Below are 10000 nucleotides of genomic sequence, written 5' to 3'. Positions count from 1 at the left end.
TGGTGTGTTCCGCTCGTTGTCTGAGGAAGTTTGTGCATCCTTGGCGGCGGTCCTGCAGTCGTGTCTCACCAACGCTTCATCAACGTGGCGCCTCTGCAGACAAATGGAAGAAGCACACCTACAGCACACTGAGGCCTTAATAAACCACGCGCTGGAAAACTCTCCCTGCCAAAAGACATCTGTTTATCTACCCTTCAGACGGAGGGGGGAGGGAGGGAGGAGGTGAGGGAGAGAGAGGGAGGAGGAGGAGGAGGGGGATGAGGGAGAGAGAGGGTGGAGGAGGGAGGGAGGGAGGGAGAGGGATGGAGGAAAGGGGAAATAGTGTGAGATATTATGACTTCCAGTTATCCTCCTCAAATAATTGGAAAATAGTTCATATTTTTCTCCCAATTTTCCTTGAGATGTCAAGGTCCTCTTCCCTCGATGAGTGTTTCCATGTGTGTTTCCGTAGAAGCGCTCCGGTGACATTCCAGGCGCTGTCGGAGGCGAACAGGAAGCAGTGGATGGAGGCGATGGACGGGAAGGAGCCGGTGAGTGGCCGCCCAATCAGAGTGTTCGCCCCCCCCACTGGCGGTTCGATCCCCGGCAGTGCAGCCGAGTGGCGTCAGAGACATCAGTGTAGGACCGGGTCGGGGCCGCGTCCCGGCTCACTAGGGGGTCTACCAGGACCCTCCGACCCTCTGACCGGGACCCCGGGGAAGCTGGGCGGTCACCCTACACCCAGGATCTATTAAAGAACCCCCCCACCCCCTTTGGTCCGTCACACATCGGGGTAGAGGCTCCCGCTTGTGACGTCACAAAGGGGTGATTATGAGGAGGTGGGTGCCGGCCGCTCTGCGTCCCACCTTAGGCTGCAGGAGGGGGTCGACTCGTGAGGGGGGATGAGGGATGTGACGAGTCGTTGGCGTCTCCACCTTGTGGCTTTCGAAGAGAGACATCAGACCACTCGGTAACCCCGCCCACTGTGCACATAGCTGTGGCCGCGCCGAGCGACCCGATTGGTTGAAAAAGCAAGGGGCCGAGCCGCAGAGGGCCGGGAGGAGGTGGAAGTGAGGGATGTGCGTTTTCAGCGTTCCGCCCGACTTCCTGGAGCGTCGGGGTTAGAGAGAGATGAATATCCCTCGGAGCGTTCCCGCGCGCTGAGCCCGGATATCTTCCAGCACCGCCCCCAGATCCATCACCCTGACGCTAGCCACCAACCGGGCTAGCCGAGCTGCACTTTAGCATCTCATTAGCATCTCAGTAGCATCTCATTAGCATCTCATTAGCATGTGAGTCAGCATTAGCATTTCAGGGAAAGCGCACTTGCACACCTCCCGAGATAACTTATGAGTCAATGAAACTTTATTCATGTTACTATTCGGTTATTGTACTTTATATCTCTCCGTGGGGAAATTTTGGGGTCGCGTTTGAGGAGGTGCAGAACAGAAATGTGGATAAAATGAAGGTAGAAAATGAATTCAGTGGCTATAAAAACTACAGTAGCAATGATAACATATTAATGTTAAAATAAAAGGCATGTTGAAAATGAAGATAAACTGACAGAAATGGACAAAAGTTATTAGTCCGATACATGTTTCTGTACGATGTAATGGAGTATAAAATAAATATCATAGAATATTATATCATCTAATATCTAGCAACATTATAGTTAAAAGTCGAATGTTGTAGTGTTGCATTATGTCAGCTGTCATATTGTTTGTTAGTATTTATTTAATTTGTTTCAATCAATGTAAGAAAATAGTTCATCTCGACTCAAACTCTCAATTAACTAACCCCCACACACTTCTTAATTCCTCATTAATTTTGATATTTTTAATTGTGTTTTGATTTAGATTTATCATTCCCCGATTCACAATAAAGCAGAAAGTAAGTGTCTACTCTTCGTTTAACTTTTTCAATTTATCCCATTTTGTGTTTTACGTTATTTCACAAACGCTGACCCAACTTCTGATCCAATCTTTGCTTTTCCTACCATAACAGTGGAACTGAATGAAGTTGGATTTAAGTTTGTGCGCAAGTGCATCAACTTCATCGAAACAAAGGGTAAGGGACTCAATATACATCAGCTTTTAAACCAACTTTCATGTGGCTTTTCTGGTAGTTCGCTGAAACGGCCTCAAGGGGGCGCAGTTGGGTTGCGATAAATCTGGAACATGCTGTCTCAAGTCTTCAGACTTTTAGAGTAGAAGGGTAATCTTTTTTCGGCTACATCTTATAAGAAATGTAAAAAAAATCAGAGAAAATGTATTAAGATGCAGAAAAACGTGATAAAGAGAAAATAACTACCAAATAATTTACGAATCAAACCATTGAAATTGTACTGTGCGCCTCTGTATACTAATTTGCCATAAAATGCCACAGACCTTAGCCTTGTCTCCGGTCAGCGCTCACACAAAGAGTAGTCATTCACTGCACTTCCATGTTTCACTCCCATTTCCCCCCCTCTCTCCCCTCCATCCCCTCTCTCCCACTCACTTCTCTCTGCCACTTTCTTCTCCTCTTCTCCTCTCCCCTCTCTCCCCCCTCTCCCCACTCTCCCCTCTCTCCCCTCTCTCCTCTCTCTCCCCTCTCTCCTCTGTCTCTTACTCCCCTTTCCTCCTCTCTCTCACTCCCCTCTCTCTCCTCCTTCTCCTCTCCCCTCTCTCACTCTCTCCCCTCTCTCCTCTCTCTCTCTTCTCTCTCTCCCCTCTCTTCCACTCTCCTCTTTCTCATACTCCCTTTCCTCCTCTCTCTCACCCTCTCCTTCTCTCCTATCTCCCCTCTCTTCTCCTCTCCCCTCTCTCTCACTCTCTCCCCTCTCTCTCACTTTTTCTCCTCTCACTCTTTCTCCCCTCTCTCCTCTCTCCCATTCTTTCTCCACACCTTTCCTCATCTCTCAATCTCTCTACTCTTCCCTCTCTCCTCACTTTCTCTCCTCTCTTCTCCTCCCCTCCTCTCCTCTCTCCCCTCTCTTCTCCTCTCTCCCCTCTTTCTCACTCTCTCCCCCCACTCCTCTCTCCCACTCTCTCCTCTTTCTCATACTCCCCTTTCCTCCTCTCTCACTCTCTCTACTCTCTTCCCTCTCTCCTCCCTCTCACTCTCTCTCCTCTCTTATCCTCCCCTCCTCTCTCCCCTCTCTTCTCCTCTCCTCCCTCTCACTCTCTCTCCTCTCCCCACTCTTCTCCCCTCCCCTCTCTCTCACTCTCTCCCCTCTCTTCTCCTCTCTCCCTCTCTACCCCCTCTTCTCTCTCCCCACCTCTCCTCCCTCCCCCTACCCTCTCTTCCCCTCTCTCCCTCTCCTCCATCCCCTCTCTCTCTCCTCCTCTCCCCTCTCTCCTCTCTCCCCCTCTTCTCTCTCCCCCCTCTCCTCTCCTCTCCTCTCTCCCCTTTCCCCTCTCTCCTCCATCCCCTCGCTCCCCCTCTCTCTCTCCTCCTCTCCCCTCTCTCCTCTCCTCCCTCCCCCTCTCCTCTCTTCTCCTTTCTCTCACTCTCTCTCCTCCCTCCCCCTCTCCCCTGTCTCCTCCTCTCTCCAGGGCTCACCCAGGAGGGTGTGTACAGAACCGTTGGCAGCAACATCCAAGTTCAGAAGCTGCTGAACACTTTCTTTGGTGAGCGATGCCCCAGCCGGAGCCCACTTCCTGCGTCCATTCAGTCCAAAGCAAATCCCTCACGGCTCCAAAGAAACATGCTAATATTCCTTCTCCTGTTCCTGTTCTTAAGCTCTTAATGGTCACGTTTCAGGAATGTCCGTCTTGAGATTCTGTCGTCCTTTTGTTGTTTTTGGTCGTTTAAAATTGTACTAACCATACCTTTTTTAAACAAATATCTTCAATCGAAAAGTGGTTGCTAATTCAGGGTAATAATAAGATAGCTATTCAAAAACTGGTTCTAACTAGTTAGAAACTTTATAAACTCTGTTTTGGGTCGAACTGTAATGAGATGGGTCCTAAGCTAACTCTTATAATGGTTCCTGTAGACCCAGTGCGTCCTGCGTCCTAAGCTAACCCTTATACGGGTTCCTGTAGAACCCGTATAAGGGTCCTAAGCTAATCCTTATACTGGTTCCTGTAGAACCAGTATAAGGGTCCTAAGCTAATCCTTATACTGGTTCCTGTAGACCCAGTGCGTCCTGGGTCCTAAGCTAACCCTTATACGGGTTCCTGTAGAACCCGTATAAGGGTCCTAAGCTAATCCTTATACTGGTTCCTGTAGACCCAGTGCGTCCTGGGTCCTAAGCTAACTCTTATACTGGTTCCTGTAGAACCAGTATAAGGGTCCTAAGCTAACCCTTATACTGGTTCCTGTAGAACCAGTATAAGGGTCCTAAGCTAATCCTTATACTGGTTCCTGTAGACCCAGTGCATCCTGGGTCCTAAGCTAACTCTTATACTGGTTCCTGTAGAACCAGTATAAGGGTCCTAAGCTAACCCTTATACTGGTTCCTGTAGACCCAGTGCGTCCTGGGTCCTAAGCCAACCCTTATACTGGTTCCTGTAGACCCTGTGCGTCCTGGGTCCTAAGCTAACCCTTATACTGGTTCCTGTAGAACCAGTATAAGGGTCCTAAGCTAACCCTTATACTGGTTCCTGTAGACCCAGTGCGTCCTGGGTCCTAAGCTAAATCTTATACTGGTTCCTGTAGACCCAGTGCGTCCTGGGTCCTAAGCTAACTCTTATACTGGTTCCTGTAGACCCAGTGCGTCCTGGGTCCTAAGCTAACTCTTATACTGGTTCCTGTAGATCCAGTGCGTCCTGGGTTCTAAGCTAACTCTTATACTGGTTCCTGTAGACCCAGTGCGTCCTGGGTCCTAAGCTAACCCTTATACTGGTTCCTGTAGACCCAGTGCGTCCTGGGTCCTAAGCTAACTCTTATACTGGTTCCTGTAGACCCAGTGCGTCCTGGGTCCTAAGCTAACCCTTATACTGTTTCCTGTAGACCCAGTGCGTCCTGGGTCCTAAGCTAACCCTTAAACTGGTTCCTGTAGAACCAGTATAAGGGTCCTAAGCTAACCCTTATACTGGTTCCTGTAGACCCTGTGTGTCCTGGTGATGTAGACTTCAACAGCGACGACTTGGACATCAAAACCATCACCAGCGCTTTGAAGTTCTACCTCAGGTATGTGTGTGTGTGTGTGTGTGTGTGTGTGTGTGTTTATGTCTGCACATGTACATTATTTTGAATGACAGTGTATACAGTATTATGAACAATTCTAGACATTTGCATATGACTCTCATACGGTTTTGTTATAGCACTCCTGACGTCAGGTTACGGATGTCATTGATCAATGTGTCATTAATTAGACCCTTAATCAATTTAGTTAAAGCTACAGTATTCTTCCTCCGTTCGTACTGTAGCTGTAATGCCATCCAACTCAATATCAGTCACAATGAACCGACTGGTTCAGCTCAGCTCAGATACCATGGAGACAACACAGAGAGGCACGCTCACCGAGAAGAAAAGGCAGAGGCATTTGCTTTTGCCAAATTATTAATAAGACAATTGTAATTATTTAGTTTACTTTTTTTTGTGTTTTATGTTTCCCGGAAAAATTCCAAATCTTCCCAGATTCCTTAGTGGATTCCGGTCAGTCCCTAGCGTCCTCTGAGCCGTCCATTCCTCCCACATATGTTACGATATCATTATTATTCCTAGTGTTAGTATTGTTATTGTCTCGCTGGGAGCGTTTGTGTCTGGCGGCCCCGGGACGCGCTGTCCCGTCGTCATGGTTACCATGGCAGGCGCTCCCGGTAAACAGGGAGCCTTGTTATTGTTGTCGTTTTCCTGCTGAATCCCGTCAACATGAAAACATACGGAGCGATCTGAGTGAACGCAGCAGCGGCGGCTGGCGTGTGAAACACGGGGAGGCCGTCGTTAGGATCCCCAGACGCCATCGCTCTCTCGCTCTTCCTCTATGGTTTTATCACCCTGATACCTGAGGCTCTGTCTTTACTAATGACTTTCTTTATTTCCTTCCCACTTTTCTGTACTTTCTTCCTCACTTTATTTCTCTTTCTTTCTTTTGTTTTCTTTCTTTCTTTCTTTCTTTCTGTCTGTCTGTCTGTCTGTCTGTCTGTCTGTCTGTCTGTCTGTCTGTCTGTCTGTCTGTCTGTCTGTCTGTCTGCCTGCCTGCCTGCCTGCCTGCCTGCCTGCCTGCCTGCCTGCCTGCCTGCCTGCCTGCCTGCCTGCCTGTCTCATTCTTTCTCTCTTTTTCTTCCTCTCTCTTTATTCCTCTTTTGTTTCTCTCTTTGTTTCTCTTCCTTCCTTCTTTTTTTCCTTCCTTCCTTCCTTCCTTCCTTCCTTCCTTCCTTCCTTCCTTCCTTCCTTCCTTCCACTTATTCTCTCCTTCTCTCTTTCTTCCTTTCTTTCTCTTCTATAATTAGCATGATACCTAGCGTTCCACCGCTAACATTAGCGTGTTTCTTGTAGCAGCGTGTCTGCGTCTGTAACCCTGAAGGGCTATTGGTTAGCGCTGGCCACGCCCACACCCAGTCGTTACCTCGTTAAAAATATCTGATAACAACACAGGGTCGAGGAAACGTCCATTCACTTCATCAGCTCTTAACTTAGTCCTCTACAGTGCCGCAGGTGTGAGGCCCAGAGCTCAGAGATGAGGACATAAACGTCTCGTTATTGAAACCTTTATTAAGAGCGTGTCAAAGTAACAACGGAGACAGCGGTGTGAGGCCACGGCGTCTCATGTGGTCCCAGGGTGAGGAACCAGAGTTAGGGCCACTGCCGTCTCCATCACCTTAGGGTGGAGCGGGGGATGAGTTCCCTCCGTCCCTCCGAGACTTTATTATTCCCTGAGGCTTCAGGGATCTGTTTGGGAGGAAGGGTCTGAGTGGGTCGGAGATGAGGAGGAGGCTTTTTGGAGCGTCATCCACGCAGCTCCTCTTCCTCCAGCAGCTGATTAAACTGTCTGTCTCACCCACCGCCGCTCAGACCTCCTCAGACCTCCGCTGAACCGGCAGATGGTTCTCATAAGAACACACTGAGAGCCAAGGGTTTATATTTCAGTTACGTTGCATTAGTACAAGTTCTCTCTCTCTCCTCTCTCTTCTCTCTCTCTCTCTCTTTCTCTTTCTCTCTTCTTTCTCTCCCTCTCTCCCTCTCTCTCTCTCTCTCTCTCTCTCACTCCTCCCTCCTTTAGTGAAGGGTTTTACTCGGCTCGGTGCTCTTTGATCAGAGGGTCGTTTTAGTGTCTCTCTCTCTCTCTCTCTCCTCCCCCCTCTAGTGAAGGGTTTTATTGGGCTCCGTGCTCTTTGATCAGAGGGTCGTTTTAGTGTCCTTCCATCCCGTGACGGTTTGTTTGTGTTGTTGTCTTCCTGTGCAGGAGTCTCTCGGAGCCCCTCCTGACCCACGGCCTACACGCCAGCCTCATCCTGGCCGCCAGTGAGTCCTGCAGCGCAAGGGGGGGGGGGGTTGGGGAAGATGGATCTGTATTCATCCGGTAGATATTCCAGGGGGAAGGAGAGAGAGTCGGGAGAGAGTGGGTGGGCGGGAGAGAAAGGGGGGAGATAGAGAGAGTGATAGAGAGTGGCGGGGGGGGGAGAGAAAGGGGGGAGATAGCGAGAGCGACAGAGAGGGGTTGATAGAGAGTGGGAGGGAGAGGGATGTCAGGATGGGAAAGGTCTGGCAGAATTCCTGATTCCACGGGTTCGGAGCGGTTTCAGGATCGTTTGTTTGTTCTGTCTGAGATTGAGACTTCATCTGCAACCATTGATAGGCTGTCGCTGACGAGGGGCCGCCCACGGGGGCATGCCCAGCAGGGGGCCTGCCGGGCCCTCAGCGGTGGGGCCGGCAGGGGCCCCGGGGCCCCCCGTACGTTATCGGAGCGTCTGCAGGTCGACGGGCCCTGGAGAGGGAGGGGGAGGGAGTGTTTGAGAGTCGTCTCGATGAGGAGGGGCTGGAGGAGAAGGAGTAAGAGGAGGGGGATGGAGGAGGAGGAGGAGGAGGGGGAGGAGGAGGAGGAGTAAGAGGAGGGGGACGAGGGAGGAGGAAGGAGGGGGAGGAGGAGGAGGAGGAGTAGGAGGGGAAGAAGGCAAAGGAGGGGAAGGAGGGAGGAGGAGGAGGAGGAGGTGGAGGAGAATGAGGGGGAGGAGGAGGAGGAGGGGAATGAGGGAGGAAGAGGGGAGGAGGAGGAGGAGTAAGAGGAGGGGGGATTAGGGAGGAGGAAGGAGGGGGAGGAGGAGGAGGGGAATGAGGGAGGAAGAGGGGGAGGAGGAGGAGGAGTAAGAGGAGGGGGATGAGAGAGGAGGAAGGAGGAGGAGGAGGAGGGGAATGAGGGAGGAAGAGGGGGAGGAGGAGGAGGAGGGGAAGAAGGCAAAGGAGGGGAAGGAGGGAGGAGGAGGCGGTGGAGGAGAAGGAGAAGGAAGAGGACGAAAACGTAGGGTAGGAGGAGAGAGAGGAGGAGGTAGGAGGAGGGGGAGGTCTGGCTTGCCCTCCAGCCAATCAGGCGTGAAGATGGCTCTAACAGGAGTGGGGGCTAACCCCCCCCCCCCCCCCCCTCGGTGGAGAGGTCGCTGAAGGGGGGGGCGTGGGCGTGGCTAGGGTCCGACGCGACCTGGCACCATGGATCCACAGCCCTGACCGCGTCCTTCAGGTCGGAGGCGCGCCGGCGACGCCACGTCCTCACTGTGCGATCCGTTCACCCCAGATGCTCCTCACATCGGCCGTACGGCTGGTTGATATACCCCCCCCCCCCCCCCCCCCCCTCTATTGTGCGTTGGGTGTAACAATAAGTGGCACCCATGTGTTGATTGAAAACTGCAGCATTGTTGCGCAACGCGTGGGTGAAGGATTCTGACCGCGCAGCATCACGGTGGGGCTCTGGGTTCTGGTAGGGGGTCCTGGGCACGCCCCCCCGGCTCTGTTACCATGACGCTAGCATGCGTGGACGCTGCGGACGCCTGGCGGTGTTGCTTCGGTACCGCAGTGGCCCCAGTGACGTCTGTAAGGCAGCGCCTCCGTCACCAAACCCCAACAGAGCCAAGCATGTTCAGCTGGAGCGAGTAGGGCTCCATCGTGTTTTATACCATGGCCTACTGTGATGGAGCGGGTTAGGAGGTGATGGGGTTAGGAGGTGATGGGGTTAGGAGGTGATGGGGTTAGGAGGTGATGGTGTTAGGAGGTGATGGGGTTAGAAGGTGATGGGGTTAGGAGGTGATGGTGTTAGGAGGTGATGAAGGGTTAGGAGGTGATGGTGTTAGGAGGTGATAGAGCAGAGGGGTAGGGTGATGGTGCTGTAGAGTTAGGTGATGGTGATGAGAGTTAGTGATATTGGTAACGGATCACAAAGCAGAGACGCAAGTCAGATGAAGTTGGTAAAAACTTGTTGATCAGAAAGATGATCTTGTATAGCGACAAACCGGTCTGAACTGGTAGGGTCCAGTATTCAACATGTGTTCACCAAACCCTTTTACGAGATGTTTGGCCGGCCTCCTCACCTGTTCTCTGTCTTCTCAGCTCGTACGGCTGAGCCCTTTGCAGGAACTCAAACCTCGCGGTCACTCAGTCTGAGCATGCGGTTTAAATCTGTAATTTACGACTGTATTGTTCCAGTGCATCGATGCTTTACGCCTGTTCCCACAGGCGAGGCCCACAAGTTATTATCCCATTTCCTGTTCAGCCTCTTTAAACTTGGAGAGGACTGATTTGGTTTGGAGCGGCTCGATTGGGCTTTTGGTTCCATTCCATGTTGCTCCTCGGGGTTGGATCGGGGCGATGGTCAGGGGGGTGATAGGTTCACGACCCTCAGAGGTCAGAGGTCAGAGGTCGACGTGCCCTGCCTAACGAGCCGTCTGGTCCTCAGAGTCGGACAACCTGGACCACAGGCTGAGCGAGATCCACGCGCTGAACTACAAGCTCCCCGAGAAGAACCGGGACATGCTGGCTCTCCTCATCAAACACCTCGTCAAGTAAGAGACAGAGTTGGATCTGCGGCTACGTTTACATTCAGGGCGTTTAGCAGACGCTTTCGTTCAAAGCGACTCACAATAACTACATTTGGCAGAAGAAA

At 51.6% G+C, this 10000-nt stretch overlaps 1 protein-coding gene across 1 annotated transcript in view; it reads left to right on the top strand.

Annotated features, from left to right (window-relative positions):
- ophn1 (oligophrenin 1) overlaps nucleotides 1–10000 on the top strand; it is a 29905-nt gene that overhangs the window by 10228 nt on the left and 9677 nt on the right. The window contains exons 11-17 of the mRNA XM_079737938.1: nucleotides 452–530; nucleotides 1836–1869; nucleotides 1984–2046; nucleotides 3516–3590; nucleotides 5013–5097; nucleotides 7316–7374; nucleotides 9794–9899. Of these exons, the coding sequence (XP_079594064.1) occupies nucleotides 452–530; nucleotides 1836–1869; nucleotides 1984–2046; nucleotides 3516–3590; nucleotides 5013–5097; nucleotides 7316–7374; nucleotides 9794–9899 (501 nt within the window). The remainder of the gene's footprint in view (nucleotides 1–451; nucleotides 531–1835; nucleotides 1870–1983; nucleotides 2047–3515; nucleotides 3591–5012; nucleotides 5098–7315; nucleotides 7375–9793; nucleotides 9900–10000) is intronic.

The sequence above is a fragment of the Pollachius pollachius genome (assembly GCF_949987615.1).
Source record: "Pollachius pollachius genome assembly, chromosome: 6".
In the NCBI taxonomy this organism is placed as follows: domain Eukaryota; kingdom Metazoa; phylum Chordata; class Actinopteri; order Gadiformes; family Gadidae; genus Pollachius; species Pollachius pollachius.
This window is presented reverse-complemented; position numbering and strand designations above follow the sequence as displayed.